General features: G+C 38.9%; 1 protein-coding gene across 1 annotated transcript in view; it reads right to left on the bottom strand.

The window, feature by feature from the left end:
* Positions 1 to 21770, bottom strand: part of bin3 (bridging integrator 3) — a 33688-nt gene that overhangs the window by 2997 nt on the left and 8921 nt on the right. The window contains exons 3-8 of the mRNA XM_014982255.2: positions 21493 to 21533; positions 17687 to 17748; positions 14918 to 15054; positions 9542 to 9582; positions 3508 to 3649; positions 1656 to 1790 (exon numbers count right to left, since the gene is read on the bottom strand). Coding sequence (XP_014837741.1) covers positions 1656 to 1790; positions 3508 to 3649; positions 9542 to 9582; positions 14918 to 15054; positions 17687 to 17748; positions 21493 to 21533 — 558 coding nt within the window. The remainder of the gene's footprint in view (positions 1 to 1655; positions 1791 to 3507; positions 3650 to 9541; positions 9583 to 14917; positions 15055 to 17686; positions 17749 to 21492; positions 21534 to 21770) is intronic.

The following is a 21770-nucleotide window of genomic DNA, read 5'->3' as shown; positions in this document are numbered from 1 at the left end:
CCTCAGTTTTTTTTTTTTCTGGTCTTGTCCCAGCTGTGTAAATCACAGAGTAGCACTCTTGTCGCTATACACTTCCAATCAGATGGCTGCAACAACGTTACTACGCTTTACTTGTGCTTGCAATAAAAACACGTTGTGCTGTTTAGAGAAAAATTCTCTAGCCAAAACCCTCTCAAGGAGCTGGAGACGAGCACCACCCAGCTCGGTTGGTAAGGTAACGCTGTTTAAAAGCTACAGCTGGTAAAGCATTGAGCAGCTGTGCCGACCAAATAACCTCGCAAACATGAGCCTGGTTTAAGAAAGCAGAATGACAATCAGTTATAATATCCTGCAATAGGAGTATTTACGTCAAAGCAACTGCTAAATCTAACAGGTGTTTAGACTAATTATTTTATTTTTTAACATAAGTCCAAGTAGCAAAATCAAAATGGCAGAATAAAATGTCATATATAAATTAATTGGAATGGTAATTGTTATGAATAACATTTTTGTATTTTTTTGGGTGAAGTCAGATTTGAATTATAATACCATTTAAAAAAAATAAAAATCTAATTTTATTTCCCTTTTATTCATTAAATGTATAAAAACTAAGATCTTCAAGTTTCAGGCTCTAAATGCATCAGCCAACAGGACATACTAAAATTATTTTGATTTTAAGTAAAAATCAAACAAAAGATAATCCTAAAATTTCTATTTATTATGGAAAAAAAATTATCTGAATTTAGTAAATGAGAATCCTCAGGTCAAACCATCAAACAATAAACAAGAAACCTGTATCAGCCTGAAGAGTTGATTTTCACTCAAGGTTATTGTCCTGTGAGAAGCTCATACTGGCCTGTGCCTCCTCTGAAAATCACTGGAAAAGACTTGATACAGTGAAGTTAATGTTCACAACAAAAGCAGCCTTTGTGCCTTTATCTGACACAGCGGGGAGGAAGAGAAGTGCATGGCTCAGGATCAAGTCCGCTTATCATCCTCTGGAGAGTGCTGTACTTCATAGCTGGAGTCACACACACATCATATATGTATATATATGTGTGTGTGTATGTATGTATGCGTGTGTGTGTGTGTGTGTGTGTGTGTGTGTGTATATATATATATATATATATATATATATATATATATATATATGAGAACAACAGCAGGTAGATAAGCTTGAATTTAATCCCAGTCATTTGTATGTCTATTTCTGTTGGGCACAGTTTGATATTACATTTGCAAGTTCAAAGTGCATCGGCAAACTCCTTAATTGACAATAAGTCACAGATAATCTAATCTGCTAATTAGGAGTGTGCCAGTGACTGTCCCAAAGAGGAAATGACATGGGCCAAGCAGGTCTGTGCCGGGTGGGTGGGGGAGGGGGGGGACGCGGCGGCGCTAACTTCAGACACTCAGCTGCTTAAAGACGAGCTCCAGGTCGGAGGAAGGCCTGCAGGACTGCAGCGGAGCCAGACAGACGAGGCCTTCCTCAAAGCAGTGTGGGCCGTCACTGGGGGATTAATCACATTAGGACCGCAGAGAGGGAGACAGACTGCCTGCGTTAAACACACCCTTCATCAGACACTTCATCCACTGTTAACAGCTCCCTGCTGACAGGGCGTGTCTGCAGCTGCGGGAACCTTCATCAGGCTGCGATTCTGGGGAAGTCTGCTAACCTGTGCCCGGATGAGAGCCTCGAAGCTGGGCTGGAAGTAGTCGATGCGGCTCTGGTAGAATTTGGGCATCTCGTCCAGCAGCTGCTTGTTCTTGGCCTCAAAGTCCTCCTTGACTGGTCGCAGCTCTTCTTTCGCCTGGAGTGTGGAAGAAAACAAAAAAAAAAAAAAAAAAAAAGAGAGAGAAAAGCACAGGTCACATATAGCCTGTTTTAAATGTAGAAAACTCAGGGTTCCTGCAACTTTTCTTATGTTTTCCAGACTCAAACTCCCAGTTTGAAGTCCTTTCTTGATTGATTTCTTATTTTTAAATTTGAGTCAGGTTTATTAGTATAGCACATTTCAGCACATCATAAAAACATCATACAGTCATCAAACAAGCAATGAACATTACATCTTGTCAAATGCCATCATCAAGCAAACACACATCAAATATGTTGATCAATGTTTCGCTAACCAAGGGCAGCTCTAAACAGGTGGGTTTTTAGTTTTGACGCAAATGAACTGTGTTTCGGCTGTTTTGCCGTTTTCTGGAAGTTTGTTCCAGATTTGTGGTGCATAGAAGCTGAATGGTTCTGGCTCAGGGGATGCAGAGCAGAACCAGAACCAAAGAACCTGAGTGGTCTGGAAAGTTGTTACAACACCAACAGGTCTTTAATGTATTTTGGTGGTAAGCCATTCATTTTGATTTTATAAAAGAAAATGCTCACTGTGAATGAAAAGCAAATATTTCTAGAATACCCAGGTTTTATATATTGAGCCTGAAACACCAAACCTTTTTATAAAATGGATGGATGGGTAGAAGAATCACTGAATGAATGCATTTCCAGATTGTTTATAAGCCCTTAAAATGGTACACTGTTATCATTTACTCTGTTAAGAAAATATATACAAGTTCCAGATAAACAAAACTAAAACCCACTCTGACACGAGTTAGATTTGAGTAAATCCATTACTTGAGCCACCATGTTTTTCTTATTGTTATGAAATATATTTGCCTAATTCCCACGGAGATGCAGTGCAAAAAAGGCTGTAATCACGACCACAGTGAGGAGGAGTGGGTAATGTGGGCAGACTTGGCTGTGAGTGGACTCCAGCACCACTGATCTCTGTGTGAATGTATTAGTGGGTAGTCTGCTGTAGGCATAGAGTTATGGAATGCACAATGAATAATTGTGAGAGGGTGAGAATTTTTATTAAGGGGGATAGGGGGAAGTTGCAATAATCATACACTAACATATTGTTTATGTGCAAGCATTATGATAAGCACCTCTCGCCCCGGTTTTATTTCGCCGCATATGTTCGCTGAAATGGCCAACAAAACGTTGAGCGAGGATCGTTTCTTTAAGTGCGCACGGATTCAAAGGGCAGGGATGTTGGGCCTCTTCAAGGCTTTGTTCCCCTGACAGAGCTTTTCTCAGAGTGTGTGGGTGGCTCACCATGTGAGGATGTGTTAGAGGCAATAGCATAGGCAGCGCTGCAACATTATCTGTGAATGTGCACGCTTATGTAGTGGCCTCGCGGTGCGTGCATGTGTGTGTCTACAATTCTCAATTACGTGCCTGTAGATGTGCAGCAGTGCCTTTTTTTTTTTTTTTTTTTCAAAAAGGCACAACTTGAGAGAGCCTGGCAGCTTGCGTGGGTGAAAGAGTGCACATGTACTGTATGCATGTGCTAAACTACTTTATTCATATCCAGTCAGCATTTGTGTCTTTTTTTTTTTTTTACGCTTACGATGCTCCGTTCTCAGGACACAAACAAACGAGAGCAGGTGAACCCTCCTCCTCCTCCTGCTGCTGAAGTTAGAGCGAGACTTTTAGAGCGCCGACGTGTGTGGCAGTGCCAAACAAAATACCTGACAAAGTTTGACAATAGCTGGCCCCGTTTTCTCTTTCTCCTCGTACTTCTCCACTTTGGATTGCAGGCGCTTGTAGTCCTGGAGAGCCTGCTCCCGGCGCTTCACCGCCATGTTGAGGCTGGGGAAGACGCCGCTGTACCTGAAACGACAGACACATGAAGCAATACTCGAAGTAAAAACAATTCCCAGACTGTGATGGGGAAAAAAGGAAAAGATAGCTGAACTTACTGAAAACAGTGAAAGTGCACTGCATCATAAAAGCCGCTGTGATTTAATAAAATGGCTCTACTCAACATCTTATTGTAGAGGTGCTCTCCATCCCCCAGAGGACGGCTCAGCATTAAGCTTCCTCTCATCTATTATCTAATTACTATAGTTCAGGGTGGCATGAAACAATTCATTTTGTGACAATTATCATATTTCAAATGAAAATACATTCTTGCAACAAGAATCCTGGTCTTGTGCACTAAAAATAGGAAAACATTCATCTGTAACTTAGCAACAGGAGTCTGAGCTTCATCCTGGGACTTGTTGCACTGGTTTTGTGGCTGCTTTTAATGGGAGACGGGAATACCGTACACAAACATATTATCACGTATGATAATATTTTATGCAAAAATAAAAACTTAAAACGTTTTGTTTGCATCTTCTTTACTTTAGGAGGTATAAATTGACCAGATTTAAGTGCAGTCTTAAATGACAACAACGTGGAAAATGATTTTAAATTAGGGCAAATAAAATCTGAGCAATAAACAAAAACCAGAGAAAACAGTTTCCCAAAGCAGGCCTGGAGGATTACTCTTACAGGTGCTGATTACACATGAGTCAGAAGTAAAAACAGTCGTAATGAAAAATTTAGATAAACCTATTCTGAATGAGTCATTTAAAGCGCTTCATCAGCTGTGTAGGCACACTACTACGGTCGCTTTTTTAACGTCAGCCATTAGGTGTAGCGTTATTAGCTGCAAAATGTGTGGGCTCCGTGATTTACGTTGCTCTCCATGCCAACCCTTGCCCTGCTATGTGCGGCAGATCAGGGAACCACCGAGACCGTGCAAATGGATTGTGAAATCCTAGATTAGAGCTCTGTCTGGTGCTGCGCCTTAACGGAGGCTGCCTGGTTAAAAAGGGGGAAGGCGCTGAGGATCTCTTCCAGACAAGCAGGGATTGTTTCCGACAGGAAGTGAAGCAAGGAGTGGTCTAGTAGTGTTTGAGTGACATCACGCAGCCCAGCCCAGCCCCACAGCCCACGCTCTACCGCTATTTATAAAATCCCACTTTGGCCCAGTTTATGGCAGGGGTGGAAGCCGATCCTTGAGTCTACTATCTGCTCCAGCGTACACATACTTCAAATGCCAGGGGATTATGTAACTGGCCTCAAGGCATGAGTGCTTTCCAACGTAGTTCTTGTGGTTGATGACAACGCAGCAGCACACCAACTTCTCCATGACACGAAGGCTAATAGAATATCCCCCCAGCGCAGCTCACCTGGTGCCCGTTTCTTCTGCCAAACATAAACGGGCTGAGGCTTGCAGCCTAGGAAGGGACAGTGCTGCTGACAGCACTCAGAAACCTCACATCACTACTGCCTAAGTCACCATAAATGAGAAAAAAAATGTAATTATAAGCGGATGATCACTCAACCATTCCCCTTCTTCCTATCCCACATGCTAATTCCAAAGTGTTTACAGAGACCAGGGTGTTCAACCTGGGGTTCTAGAGCCAAAGATGGTTCTTTAGGCCCTCTTAATAGTTTATGGGTGTGTCTCAATAAATTAGGGCATTAATTCACTTCAATAAGTCAATTCAAAAAGTAATATGGGGGAGAATGCTGACTTGACAACTGTCCAGCAGCGATTAATGTGCTAGAGAAGCAGGGTAGGACACAAAAAGTCACCGCTAAAGAAGAGGACCATTCACAAAGGGCTGTATTGAGGTGCAATACAGCATGGAAAAGTTGATTGGACAGAAACAATGCAGCAGAAATAACAGAGAGAAACGCAGGCTGGAGAAGATTGTGGAGAAAAGAAAAGAAACAGAAATAAAACAAAGAAACTCTTGGCAAAGAAACCCATAAGTAATGAATCAGAACTTTATAAACTGAATTACAAAAACTTTTTTGGCGGTATATATATTTTTTTTTCACGATTGAGGAAATGTCAATTCAAAGCAATTTTAATTTTCTTTTGGTAAAGTCTTTTATGATTATATTATTTGTATAACCTTCAAAAATTATGTTTCTTTTAACCATAAAACAAGCTAATTTGATATATAGCGTTCCCTCGATGTCCCTGTCTTGGCCGAGCAGCTACTGGTCAAGCAGGCAAAGTCTAAGTTGCATTCTTTATCGAGGGCTGTCGGGCTGGATGCTGCCAAGGGCACACCACGATGCATGTGACAGGTCAGGCTGTGGTGAACAGGCTGAATGGAAATAGCTTATAGAGCAGAGTGTGTTTATGAGCAGCTGCCAATCCACAGGCAGGCCAGTCTGAAGCGTCAGCCAAGCCCAAGTCTGGTCTAGACTCCCTCAGTCTGGAAGGCCGGGTGTCCCTGTTGACTTTCACCATCACATAACTCGATTCTACTAACGTAGAGAAAAGTCACAGAAATTGGCTGAAAATATATAATAGCTGCTTTCTATGTCTGTCACTGGGTAGAATATGATATAACACAGTTGAGAGCAATAAACCATGGAGAGGTGTTCACAGCCTTCAAAATTAAAAATAGGTTGACTTCGCTCTCGCTCCTATGATTTAGTTGCTTGTTTCATTGATACATTTTATTTTCAGAAAGAAAAACCTTTGCAAAAAGAGAACAAAGACTTCTGGCACTAGAAATGTCCTTATTCATGAAAAATGCAGCATTTTTCATGAATGCTGCATGTATGAAAAATGCATAGTTTGCTGTTTAATTAACAAAAATAAAGGCTACATTAAAAAATGATTCCTTGAAACATTATTGCCCATATGTTGAGGAAATTACAACATTGTGAAAGTGTCTGACCCCTTAAATAATTCTCATGTTTCTTTTTGTCATATTTACATGTTTTAGATCACCATCAAACAAAACATTGGATAAAGATGACCTAAATACAAAATTCTGAATTTTCAATTAAAAACTTCTTTATTTAAGGGGGAAAAAAAGCTATCCAAACTGTTCTCTGGAAAAAGGTAAATCAAGAATGAAATCTGATTGAACTACAGTTGTTTTAGAAAACTGAGCTCGGCTTCATCAAATAAACTCTGGCCTGGTTGTTACCTGGCAAGAATACATTTAAATATAATCTTCCTGAAAGATTTCAAAAAGCATCAGATCATCTGGAAAAATGTTACAAAGCCCTTTCTGAGATTTAAGAATGCCAGAAAGTGAGAGTGATAGTCCGCAACTGGAGAAAACATTTAAGAAAGAAGAAATCTGTAAAACACAACACCTTTTCAACTAAACAGTATTTACACAACGCAAAGTGCTTCACATAACAGAGATTCAATTTCCATCAAGAAGTATCAAAACAATCCAAACATGTGGACAGATTTTAAGTCATTACATACATAATTTTATCCCAGTTACAATGCAATACTCAAATTTAGTTTATAATACCAACAGGGAAAAAAGTTTATTCATCAGAGGATAATTAGCCGATTTCATTAAGTCACTGACATCGAGCCGTGAAACAATCTCTCATAGTGTGCAAGCATGCAGCGACAGTGGACAGGAACCCTTAGGCTCTTTTAGTGGCTTCATTTAAAATAACAACACAGCTAACAGATAAGATCTGAACCCAGTAGTGAAATCTGCTAAGATTTCTAGAACAGATCTACACATCTATTTCTATAAGCTATAGATCTAGAAATATTGAATTAAAGCTATAAAAGCTAAAATGGAGAATCAAAAGCACCATAAGTGGTTCTAGACTCACATAATCCAAAGCACTGAATTTAGAGAAAAAAAAAATCTGCTTTGCTGATTCTCACATTTTGTTCACTTGAACTTAGAACATTCACAAAAAGCATTGTTCAGTGATGTTCTTCATAAATAAGGAAATTATAAACTTTAACAGTCATAAAAATTCAACAAGTCCAGCCAGAATTGAATCTCTGCCCCTCAGCTGTCAGGCAAGGGCCATGAAGTCCCTTTGGCTTTAGCCCTTGGACCTGCATCAGGAGCGCTCTTCCTCTGATAGAGACGGGTGGTGCAGGGTTGTTTTTTTTTTGTTTTTTTTTTTTGCTCAGTCCAAGCTCAACCCAGGTCAAAGGTCTCAAAACAGGCCTGACTTCTGTCTCGCCCAAAACAACAACAGAGCAGAAAGGCTACGTTAGGGAGCCCTAGATAACACAAATGCCTCCATGCCCACACACCTCCCCTCCCCCCCACATAAACACAGTGATGTCACTTAGTGACCCCACTGAGTGGATGAAACTCACAAGCAGCTCCGAAGGAAAGCTGATGGTGGAGGAGGGCTGTTTTTAAATTTGTTTTTTGTTTTCTGTGCACTTCACCAGACTAAAGGAGAAAGGATGGATGCCAAAAGCTTAAATAGCAGTTACAGAAGGACAATGTTGAGTACACTAACACACACACACACACACACACACACACACACACACACACACACACACACACACACACACACACGCACACACACACACACACACACACACACGCAACTAAGTGAGAGTCTTCCATTAATTTTACAATCGTCCTTTCAGAATTTTGCCAGTTGTACTTAGAATGCCACAAGATCACAAGCAAGAATATTTAGAGACAAGTAAACAAAAAAATTAATGAAGCACTAATGGAATCCTAATGGAAGCTTTAACGCACAACAAGGTTCGTGTCTTAGCTTCTTCTATGGACAACACCATTATAAATTAATGAGTGGAAATGCTGTCTTTTAGGGAGGCTAAAAATTAAAACGGGGAGGTCAGCTCAGCTTGGCACTGAAACTAAAACTTGCTTCCACTGCTCTATTTTAGAATCATGTTAAAGCACAAGTTGCTCAGCACCCCCACCCTCGAAAATCTGGGCTGCTGTCTGTGTGCGTGTGTGTGAGAGAGTGTGTGCTGTCCTGAGACAGTTCTCTTCCTCAACCAATCCACGGCTCTGGGCCCAGGAAGCTGGGCCTGTGCCATATTCTGAGCCTACCCACACGTCCGCCTGCCGCCCACCAGGAAGAGGAAATTAGAACCATTCCATCCTGTCATTGCTCCGCCGCCGGAGCACATGAGGGAGAGAGGGATAAACGCACACTGACACCGACCTAACCCCGTCATGTTTTCACAGCGCGTTCACTTCATATAGGTGATTCCCCTCTCCCCCCGCCTTGCCCCTCACTCTCAAAATGACAGCTTTATGGGGGGGAGAAAGGTCAGCAAAAAAAATTGCTGTAGAAAGATTCTGCTTTTGTCCTCTTAGCACATGTTTAATATCATGGGAGGAGCAAACAGGAGGAAGCGATTCCTTAACTAGCAGGCCGGAAGTTGGGTGGGATAGCCCAGCCACTCCTTCCAGTAACTTTGCTTTGCATTTGTGTGTGCGTGCACATGTGTGAAAGTAAGCAGAGGGACCTTTATGAGATGGAATAGCACTCACGGCTTCTCAAATGGGGGCGAATATTAGGAATGGGAACCAAATAAACTTTCTTCCAGACACATTCTGACCACAGCAGCTCTGCTCATTTTTACAATCTGTATAGTTAGACTGAAGGCCTTCCTGTGATATTGCATAACAGCGTTGCTTTCAATCCTGGAAGAATAGGGTTTAGACAATAAAAATGTTTATGGCGCTCATCTTAAATGACCCACAGTGGTGAATACGTTATGAAAAATAAGCCACAAAATGAAACCTGACCTCTCTAATAATGCTTTTAAAAACTTTTTTTTTTAACAACATCTTGTAAAACAATCATTTTGTTCAGCCACTCAAACCAAATGTTACACAAATTCCCTTTTTTGGACCTGAGCTAGAAAATTAAAACCTGAAAGCACTTACACAAGAAACAAAATCAAATAGAAAAATTAAGAGTAACCCTTACTTTTTTAGAGGGTCTATGACGGTCTTCTGGATCTGGTTGACCTGGAATAAAAAGGACACTGTTAAGATTAAACGCACCAAAAGAGAAAACATAATTGTCGACTTGCATTATATCAGAAGATATTTTTTATGTAAAAACTCCAGACTCGCATTTCCAAAGTTGTCTATGTTTTTTTAACTCATTTTAAAGGTGTGAGTATAAAAATTATATATGACAGATGTGTAAAAGTTGTTAAACAGATGGATGATTGAAAAATGGACTTATGAGCGGGAACTTGATGGATAACATAATAGATGGATGAATTGATGAATGGAGGAGGTACAAATGGGCAGATGATGTGTAAACACTATGAAAGCATGAATGAATGGACGAATGGTCAAAAAGATGAGAATAAATTAATCCCAGAAAGCTGTCTTTCTGGGATTAATTCCCTGTATCTCTCCAGATCTAGAAAGTACTTAAACTAAATTTCAGACTTTTTAGGCCGCATAAGAACCCTGAACCAAAGACCCAAACAGCTTCTACATCTTTTTTCTAATTAGTGGCAAAGTAACAATACAACACAAACACCAATAATTATGTATAGCGCAAAATGAGCAAACAGAAAAAAAAAAGGGAAAAAAGGGGAGGAGGGCTGGCAAAGAAACTTTCATGACGTTGACTCTTTTTATTGTACGCAAGCCCCGAGGAGAAATCCCTGAATATTCATCGAGTCTGCGATACAAAAGGATGGAACTGTCAGGGGACGGACATGAAAGCAAAGCCCAACTGATTTGAAATCCTGTGCAGGGTGGGCTGCCTTACAAGATGAAAGTTCTTAACAAACAAACATTTTAACAATAACAGTTTATATTTTCAAGCATTCTCCTTCTGGTTGTCAGAACCGACAGGGGAGGGAAGGAGAGGTTGGGGGTGTTAAATGGAAGTAAACGAATAACACATTATGAGGCCTCCGAGCTGAAAACCCAAGTCCCATCAACAGAAGTTGGTGCGCAATTAATGAAGTTTTAGCGTCATTTACATTGCAGAGATAAAACGACTACAAGAACAGCCAGCGTAACGGCGCAGTGCCAGCAAGACAATCAACTCAAGTGATGAGCATGCTGTTGAGAGTGAAGCGGGGTCTAAAGGGAGAAATGCGGAACGACAGCTGCATGAGAACAATGAGCCGCTACAGTAATCATATGTTCGCTTTCTATTGGCAGGACAGTCAATCATCACACAGCAGCAAGGAAGCAAGATCAGAGCTGCGCTTTGTGAAAGTGCCCTGACCATCTCTGAAAAAACACAACACTCACTGCTTCAGTGAGTGTTGTGCACATTTCCAACTACAAAATGGTTGATGGTGGTTTGAGGGAAAACAGAGAACCAATAACAAATAAGTACATGGGAATTCACATTCTCTTTGTTTTACATATTCACATCCCCAGCTCCATCCCCTCCCCTCCTCGACTTGAGCTGCGCTGCCGCTTTTAAGGTGAGAACACGCAGTAAGGCGGGAGAATAACAGCAACAGATTTGCTTAAGCATGCTGATGCCCTCTACCCTCTGCCCCTTCCCACAGTGATGGGGGGAGGGTGGGGAGCAGAGCAATTCCTTGGAGGCCCCACAAAGCCTGAGGCCTGATGCTCAAGCAGTAGTCTCCATCAGTGAGTCACGGGGCAGAGGCCATCCCGGCACACAGGCCTCCCAAAAATACACACAGATCGCTGAGGAAATCAATATCCCTCCAAACGGAGCATCCTCCACCACGCTGCCGCCATCTACGCCGGGGCTCAGCTTCGGTAGCAGTGCGCCGCCGGGGCTGAGCGCCCTCCTCAGCCCCAGAAATAAACACACAGACCTGGGCCACTGCTGCCTTCATTATCGCTGCACGTTTTATCTGCTGGCTTTCTCACTCGCGGGCCCTGCGGCGCAACATCTCGTCTCAACGCGGAGAAGAGCAAAGGGTGGATTGCTTTTGTGTCTGTTTTGCTTGAGCAACAAGGTTTGCCGTTTGTGCCGTCAGAACCAACCGCCAGCTTGAAGGGAGAAGTCAGAGTGGTGTTCTGGAGAGCGGCGCTGGATTATAAACACCTTGCAAACCTAGAGGTGATGCACACTCTTGGACTGACCAGAAAGTTCTCACAATCACTATTTTGCCTTTAGCTCAGTTCGAGCCAATATTTAAAAGCGTAGACGAGCAGTTTGGGTCCAAATCTGGAACAGAACCCTAATAGATTTTCACTTGTTGAGACTCAAAGAGCAAAAAAGACAATAACTCAACTGTGTCATCAATGTAAAGTCCTGATGCTGAAACTGCTTTTCACTGTGTGTTTTGATAACATGAAAAAAATTAAGTGAGCATCAGTTTGCAGTTTGTATTTTCAAATTAATGTTAGAAGAAATGCAGAAAAAAAAACCACTTCTCCGTATTTTAGTTGAAAAAAATAAATAAATAAGCTTTGTGTTTTGAACACGGTCCAAGCAAAAGCGATCTCCAGGGTTCTCTACCAAGTCGAGTCCTGGGACATTCGCACCCCAGATCACAAACCACACTGTCCAACCCACGTTTCACTTTGTCTAGTCACTCAAAATGGCTCCAGTAAAATTTGATGAAGTGTGACTATGGGCTGTCTGAAAAATTGGTATGGTAAAGCTGAAGCAGCAACTTTGGGGACAAAAGTGACAGTCTCAGAATAATAGCCTCTTGCTTGTGGCCAACCTTAATTTCTACAAGTTTTATATTCGGGGGGACAAAACAACTTCCGCAATAACACTGAAGACACTTTCTATTTATTTGGACCCAGACAAATAACAAAAAAAATCCTGACATTTTACCAAAAACATTGGATTACATCCTAAAGTTAAATCACATTACTTAACTTTGTGATGCAATTCCTGGTTATGGCAGGTTTCAGGAGACTTAAAAATAAAAAAGATTTTTAAAATTTAAATCTAAGGCCCATATGAAATTATTTAACTTAAATAATTTATTTAACTTCCCTGTCTTAAGAAAAATAAATACAACTCTGTCAACAAATAACAGATGAAAGATGGTATTGGATAACATAACAAGAGCGACGTTGTACAACAAATAACTATAAGGCAGCTTCGTTGGCTGGTTCACACAGAGGATTCATCGTGTGCTGATAAATCCCTTCCTGCAATGTTGTTGTTGCTCTACATCTGTTAGATTTATCAAAATAAAACCACACAACCCATTTTATGTAAAAATCCAGACAGTACTTTTTACACAAACAGATTTGGTTTAGATCAGTGAACTCAAGCAATAAGATGCTTTTAAATGTTCAAAGAGACAAACAGAGGTGAGGGAGCCCTTGCTGATATTGATTTAATATTTCCTTTTTTATTTTATGTGCTTTAGTGTATTTAATAGAGTTTTACAAATCAGTTTTATCCTAAGTTTGAGCTAATCCTACCAAATACAGTGTGATTTTACTCTTTTGATGACGCATTACTTTTTTTTACTCTTAGTTGTGTCTAATCCCTGCTGCACAGCAACTGGTTGCATAACAGTTTTTTTTGTAGCACTTTGCTTAAAGTGCTACAAAAATGAAGTTAACATTTGTAAGGCATTTTTAACCAAAAGTATTTAAAACATACATTTTTAAGACTTTTAAGGTCAAGAGCAAACTCTGAAAAAGTGTCTGCTTTGTTGTACTAATTTGTTTCCCTCCAATATGTTATCACTGTTTTTTTTTTCCAGAAGCAAAACGGAAAAAGACAAACACCAAAAATATACCATGCCCTCAAAAGCAAATATGTACATTTCCAGGTGACATATGGGTCTATGGTTCTTGTAATATTACGTGATGGTTTCTAGCAAGAGTTATATTATCTACTATTTGCAAAGATAATTATTTTCTCCCTGTGGTTAACTATTGCAGTATGAAATCATTCTGGCTGACAGTAAAATATGGAAGCAAAAGGAAATATTTTAAGATAACAAATGTGAAAAGCCCTGAACACCTTCTGGCTGGGCAATGAGTCAAGAAACAAAGCTTAAAAAAATAAAAATAAAAATACATACCTTTCCATGATCTCCCCTTCTCTGCCTTGTATTGTTTGCTGTTTAAGTGTCTACCCTTCAGAGAGAACTGCCTTAAGGATGCACACATGCACTGCTACAATGATTCACATTATAAGTACCTGTGGCAATGATTATAATCACAGACTGGAGAATGCCGGGCAAATATAAAGAAGAGGTCAATGGAAATAAAACTGTGGAAGGGCAACCAAGACTACTCTATGCAGTGGAAAGTTATCTATCAATTTCAGATTAGCTGTGAAGAAACTATGGAAAATGGTGAGAACACCCATCAAATATATTTTCCAGATCTGCAAATTATGTAAATATAGGGCTATAAATTTGTATTAAGATTATTGCTTAAAACTAATGAAAACTCAAAATTCAGTTTCTCAGAAAACTTGAATATTATACAAGACCTATAAAATGTTTAAAATCAGAGATATTGTGGTATAAACTGCAAATATGATGTTCACAAACAGCGATGGTCCACAAAGTCACTTCTCTTGACCCTTTGGGGTTTAATATTTGCGTCAAAGAAAACAACATACGGGACGCTATTGATGTATAAGTTGTTAGCCTGTAACCATGGCTATTCAAGCCTAAAAACACCAACTCAATGCACAACATGTTGCAGCAAGCACAGACGTCCTCAACGCTGATGTCAGCGTTCACAGTCAGCATTTCTAAAGAAGTATTTAATTTTTTAAAAGAATTTCCATGAATGATCATGTGTTCCAAAAACACTTCAAAACTGAATGGGTGGGATAGCTCTGTGCACCCATCTGATGATTGCATAACCTAAATAGTAGATTGCACATTTTGCCAACAATTTTTGATGAAAATGCAATCAATTAATTATAGACCCTGTAATTAACCAGATCATAATTTTAATCGAGTCCCACCATTATTTTTAATTGATGATATATAAATAGGAAGAAGATACGAAGTAACAATATAGGCAGTGAATAATTCCTGAGTTTTGTAGCAGGTTTTCTTCCCTAGACAAAGCCCCACCATTGTTGTTGAGTTATTTTGGACACCAGTGAGTCACAAACATCAGTCTCGCAGCTGATAACCAACACCTTGAGCTTTTAAAGCACAATACGATAGATACTTTTCACAAAACACAAAAGGAGGAAACACAGAGAAATAGTTTTTAGCCCACGGGCTACACAATATAGATAAATATAAAAACATCCAAATTTAACAGAATGCTGTCCAGTTTTCGATGCATGTCTAACAAAAATACTACACCCGATAAAACTGTCATTTTAATAGCGAATGCCAAGACAAAGCCGACAAAGAATGTAAAAAAAGGGAAATTTAGCAGGAATGAATCTCACCTTTTCCTGGTTAAATGCATCCATCCTTTTCATGGCTGTGTCTAAAGCAGTCATGGAGTCGAGGAAGGCCTGGTCCTGCTCACACAGTGGGTTGCTCAGCAGATCTGCAGAGATCTTCACTGCTGCTTTAGACATGGCTGACAGCCATACATGCACAAGACAGAGAACACTGTTAAAACATTGCCAAATAACTGTGTCAAAAAGGCTTTAAGCGTTTTTTTCAGTGTATGAATCCTGTATGTGGGAGGGTATCTAAAGGCTTCAGTGAAAGCAAAAGAAAGATGGCAACAATGCTGCCCCCCATTGTAAAAATAAAAAAATAAAAAATCAGAGGTTGGCAGGGCTGCCTGCCTGCCGTTTTGAATATTCACCAGTTCACCAAGAATCTTTGCCATGTTTCTTCACAGCAAAATTTACTGTTAATCTGCACACATGGCACTTTGTTAAGACACAGAGCACATTTCAGATTAGGGCTTCTTTTAGGGTTTTTCTCTTTTCTACCAAAGAGGCTCGCTCCAGTGCTAAAAACCAGGAATGTTTAGTCAGTTCTTTACTGGTTACATAAAAATAACCAGTTTGATTTCCCGGAGCCAAAGAACCAGCATGGAGCCAGATTACCACAACACTAAAAATGTCTCTTGGACTAAATGTTTCATCCTCCCACCGTCATTATTTTCAGTTTTTGGAGAAAATCAAAGTGCAGGGAGACAGTTTACAAAAACAAATCCCATTTCATTATATCTGCAAACCGGTCTCCATTTTAATTGATTAGGACAGCTTTTTACAACATGCAGTGTGTCATTGTTTATTAATCTCAATGTCTGATTTAAGCGATAAATCTGGATGTGTTGATAATTTCTGGTGATAATGAAAGACCAATAGCGTTTAAGAACTGATACTGAAGTTATTGTGCATGGGTTTGATGGAAAATATCTGCGATATCAGCGATGCGATATGCAGCGATGAAAGCATAGGCCTACATGGTGGTGATATCAAAATAGAGGGGAGATAAAGTGATAGTGAGCTTATGTTATCTAATCCAACTTTTTTAATAAACTTAACTTTAGTGAAACAAAGAGTTAAGCATTGCATTTGTAATGTTTTCATTGGTTGATTGTCTCCATGAGGCCATCTACGGCTGCTGAGAAAAGCGTTTTTTCCTTCTGGCTCGGAAGTGGAGAAGAAAATACAAATAAAACTGGTTTGGTGGCTTTTTGGTGCTGTTATGATAAATGTGCACAGGGGTTACAAGGTGAAAAGAAGGCCTGCACTGAAACTAGCTTTATGCTTGTTGCATTTTGCCCCGGAGACGATTATAATAACTGCTGTCCCATTTTTGAATAATCATTCACTGGGTTGTTTTAATTGAGATTATAGAAGAGTCAATTCAAAAGATGGTCTGAGGAGAACTTGGGTAAATTATTAGTATTTTTTATAGATATATATATATATAATGTCAGAATGGAAAAAAATGAAACAGCTCACACAAGGTGGTTGATGTAAACATTTTTCTGTTAAAACTTAGTCATAGCCACGCAGCTGTCACTGCCCTGTGATTTTCCCTTCTAGCTGGGTGGCCAGGTCTCCATTTTGGCAATCCTCCATGTTTATTTACCCATCTCTGTACTGAGTCACTTGCTCCACGGGCAGACTCAGACAAAACCGCCTAGGACTGGAGTTGGCAATGGTAGTCCGAGTTCACAGAGGTTGCTGAATGCGACAAGAACTACTGGCTGCAGACCAGGTCAGCAGAGTTTGAGTCTGTCCATGGACAATTAAGTAGTAGGATTCACTGGAATAAACAGGGCGTTTACAAAAATATTCATGCCAGATCAAACTTACTATCACAAACTTCAATGTATTTTACTGAAGTTAAGAGGCCACACAAGAAGAGCATTAATCAGAGCAACCATTGAAGTTTGAGGATGCGATGTGACAAAATGTGAACATATGAGTGCTATGAGTACTTCTGAAACTCAATTTACCATTGCAGCTTTACTAATCCTTTGTAATTTCAAAATGTAACCCTAACATTTCCCCCTGATCATATATGTGTGAACAAAGCTGAGACTATCGCTACCTTAAAGGAAAGGATGGCTAACATAACCAACAGTCATCTGTTTATTACAGCGCTGACATTCAGGGCAGGTCTGGTTGTTTGCTGGGTTAAAAGTTGGTGGAGATGGGACCTAAGCAGCACATGGAATCCATTAACAATAATGAGGCCCTGACAGCTATGACACTTTGATGATGCAAACATCCATATTCCAGAGCACAAAGGAGAGGAAATGAAGGAGGTTCTTGCTCCTCTATCCGTTCCTGCTCCGCCGCCCCCACAACCGACTTCTTACCACAGGCCATTTCTACTGCTACTTCACAAACACACAAATCCAAAACCAAAAAAAAAAAGCAAATACATGTTGAGTAAACATGGTTGCTGTTGCAGACAAGTGCAAAAACAAATGATTGCAAAGACGATATACAAATCAAAGCCAAAACTGAGCAGTGCACTAAATGTAAGATGAAATACAATGGCAACAAGATTGTAGAAGAGTTTGAAAAGGAAGATTTAGACGGAAGCACCTTTTGTTTTATTTGTCACGTCGTTAGCACACCACAAGAAAAAAAAAAACAAAAGAAAAAAAGAAAACACTTGCATGTTACGATCCTGGTAAAACCTGCTAAGCAACATCCAGTACGTTGGGAAACAAGTGGATGGATCTGAATGGAAAACTCTACTGATAAGACAAGTATTTTACCAGAACACACCTAAATCAGCCTCTGTGCTTTTCTTCATGTCTTTGTGAAGCTTCTTTGTCTGATCCTCAAGCCTGTTGGAGAAGAAGGAGAACATTTATCAGATAACTCCTCATCTACTGCAATAAAAAATTATATCTGGGACCGAGTGTGCAGGAAAAAAAAAATCAATGTAGAAAATAAGTTCCTTTTCACTTGTTCATGTATAAATCAAAACAGATGAAACATAGAAAATGAAACTAATTTAAAACAAAATATAGTTCAAGAAAAAAAATTAAACATTTCATTGCCTCCACATAAAATCTGTTGGCTAATTACCAGTACTGGGAATCTTTTTAGCATTGTAAACTACATTTCTGCTCTAAAACATTAACATCTTCAATCATTCCACTCCACATATTACACTGATGCTGTTAAAAAAGGCAATTACCAGACTCGTGAGTATGAAAACACATGCCATTCATTATATCAATTAAGGCAAAAAGGGGGTTTAGGATCTCCCAAGAGACAGCTATATCACATCACTTCTCTTGATTTGACAAAAAATGCAATGATGTCGGGGCTCACTTCCATCTATTTATAGGACTATATCATAAAAATGAAGAACACCATAACTGCAAGGCTAAAATGTTGGATTTATAGTGTAAGAACATGAGAAAAAATGCAAAAGATTTGAGAAATTGGATCTTGAAAATGGAGGAAATAATTTTAGAGCTTCAAATATCCAGCAGCTGATAGATAATTCCATAGAAAGGTAAATCGACACATTAGCAGGTGCTTAATATAGTCATAAATTATAAAAAAAACTTAAGATCATTATAATTTGTTAATTATTTATTTTCAGTGTTGTGTGAAGGTATTTGACTGATTATAGATTTCTTCTGTACTTGCTTCGTTGTCACACTTAAGTTCTTTCAGGTCATCAAACAAGTTTTCATATCAGAGAAAGATAACCTTACCAAACAGAAGAGACTTTGTTAAACAATGAATTCAATTACAAATTTTAAAAAAGCAAACGGCTCCAGCCCTGCGTGAAAATTTAACAGGGATTAAGCACCTGTTGAGAACATCTGAATGTACAACCAAGCAGCATTAAAACAAGAAACCATGAGTAATCTTTCCAAACAGCCAATATATTACATGTATTTTGAGTTCAACATGCTACTGACATTGCAATAACGTTAAGAAATATTGCCTTCATCATATATTTGTTTAAATGCAACAACTATAAACACCCAACTATATTAAAGGCAAAGAAGAAAAACAGAAAAATCTCATCTAATAAAAGTTATTTATTCTTTAAACTGGAAACAGAGCAACATGAGGTCAGAAATCCAAAAGGCACATTTTGACTATGAATTCTTGAAATTAATGTCACAAGATCTTTATTCTATACCCCAATAGCGTTTACGATCAGACGTCAAATTCAAATCACTTCCAACTAAAAGAAATTTTGTACTACTACTTTTGCTCCACTTAAAATGTGAAAATAATCCACAATCCTGGTGAGATGTGATCACGTTAATCTGCATTTCAGAACATAAACACTAAAAAACTATTCTTAGTTTACCTGTTAAAAGTCTGAAAATGCCTTACTGAGAGTGTTACCTTCTTTTGTGTGCATTTACCCTGAAAGCAAAAGTCCTTGGCTCCTTTAATTAAAGCTTTTCACTAAGGTTGGCAGATTTTATCTTTGTACTTGAATGAAACCTCTGTAACCTGTCTGTGTGACATTCAGCAGGGATTGGATGGGTTTAAATGCTGTTTGCAAATAAAAATGCAGGATATCGCTAATGAAAATTAGCAGGGAATATGAACTCCAGTTAGAAAAAACCAGGAGATTAAATGCTGTGAACATTCAACCAGTTAAACATAATTAGCACCATCTCACCACAAGGCTTCACTTTAGCTAAGAGTTCATCCGAAAAGTGCTGCCTTCCTTTTAGGGTCGTTTTGGGGATGTATTTCTTTTGGTCAGGTTCCTACAGTGGGAATGTAGCCAGGAGAAAAACTAACAGAAAACTACGAGACTTCCTTAAAAGATTCCTGCAAAGGAAAAGCATCAAAATATGTGGCTAGGGAATTCAAGTTGAAGTTGCAGAATGATGGGTAAAGCCATTTTGTTGTGTAAATAAGCCAGAACTGCTTAAGACCTGTGTCCATACACTCACAATTTTGCCTTTTTCTACCACCTCCTCCATTACAACGTCTCCACAATACTGCTGTCCTCTCTACTCGGTGACAGTGAGAGACCCTTTCTGAATGACTACCAGGTGAACGCCTTGACTCTCTTTCCAGAAGGTGATAATAGGGTGACCTACTGGTAACTCTGCTACTCTTTGCACCAATGCACCCATGGTAGGCCTGTGCAGCCACAATCTTTATGAAACTGCACTTATTTTAAAGCATTTATAGCACAGATGCCCTGGGTGGCGTCCAATGTAGTAGAGATTCAAAAACATTTGGAAATGCATGTCAGATTTATTTTAAGTCATCATCATGGATCCTGATTTTATCAATTGCTCTGTTTAAGACTGGATGGTTACTGTCATCATTTGTTAGCCAGTCGGTGGGTGGAGTTAAACTCTCATTCAACATAGCTTGGGACAGAGGAATGTTATCTTTGGAGCCCCTTATGATGAGCAAGGGCCTTTTGTTTAAAGCCTTGCTGTCAATATTTCCTGAAATAAGGTATAACCTGCTGCTGCATCAGACTGGATGTGATTTAAACATTCATGTATGCCATATGTCAGGCTATAAACAAAAACAAGACATTTTGGATTTAAAAGACTAAATTAAAGGTCAAAAACAAGTTCAAAACCTATTGTTCCAGTGTTATACTGCAGTATATCTAATTTATTTTATATGTGCCTACATATATGGCTTTAATAACTGATTTTTCAGCAAATCATTATAAAATTTATATTTCCTTCAAACTTATAGTATAACATTACTAAAAATGTCATAACACAAATACCAATAAAATATACTTATCAAAAAATATAATATGATTATTAAAAAAAGCAAACATTTTATATCTGATAACCATTCAAAAAGTTGCACAAGGCAGGCACGACTTGCCAAAATGCAGATAGGATAAATGTCAGAAAGTGTTTTGCTTGTAGTCCATGGATGCACCGCGATGTGTTGATATGGATCTCTAGGGTGGAGAACCTAAATGTCTGCACATGCCCGCTGCTCTGACTCATCTATAAGGTTTATTGGTACCACACCTTCCTGATAAAGGGCCCTCCTACTCAACAAAACCTGAGTGGAAAGCTGTGCTCCCACTCATTTTTCAGGGCCCTCAGGGAGTTTCTGCATGCAGTGATCTTGAGATTTTAAGTGCTATATATTTCTGTCTCCTCAGTTTCATGAACACATTGAAATAGCGACTTCTAACAAATTATAATTTTTTAAAACTATGTAAAATGATCAGAAACCTTTGTACATTATCATGTGTACAACACAAAACCAGTCAAAATTGAACAATACTTTTGAAATGCTTACAAACTTGACACTATAATGAAAATATTTAGCCAATAAAAATTTCATGCAGAAAAAAAGGAAAACTAACAGTAATAAAAATATAAAGAAGATAGATTTGGTGAGCAAGAAACCACCGTTCACCAAAGCAATGGCACAAAACATTGTTTCACAAACTTGCCCTTAATAATTTTTATCATAATGATTAACAAAACAGGCATATGTTACTGCAAATAAAAGTAATACTAGAATGATACAATCCAACTAGATAAAAATGCTACACATAAAATATCAATGTTCTCTATTGACAGTGCTTGTATAAGCAAACTTACTTCTGGAGCTTTTCATATTCGCGCTCAAAGTCTCTTTCAACCTAAAAAAGAAATAAGAGGCAGTCAACTTAAAATGGGAAAAAGAGTATGATAGTATCAAAAGTTAATTAAACCAATAGAGCAGATTCAATGAATCTATAACAGATTTTAAACCTTTTAATCTGGGTATAGTTCATTATCATGCCAAGTGCAGATATGTAGAAAAGAGACATGTTAAAATAAATTTCTTGAATATTACGCTTTTAATTTAGTGAAAGAGGTGCTTAGTTAACCAAACT

This window comes from Poecilia mexicana, unplaced genomic scaffold (genome assembly GCF_051168715.1).
Source record: "Poecilia mexicana isolate PSO_F unplaced genomic scaffold, ASM5116871v1 scaffold_9, whole genome shotgun sequence".
Lineage (NCBI taxonomy): Eukaryota > Metazoa > Chordata > Actinopteri > Cyprinodontiformes > Poeciliidae > Poecilia > Poecilia mexicana.
The sequence above is the reverse complement of the archived record's forward strand: the minus strand, read 5'-3'. Positions and strand labels throughout refer to the sequence as shown.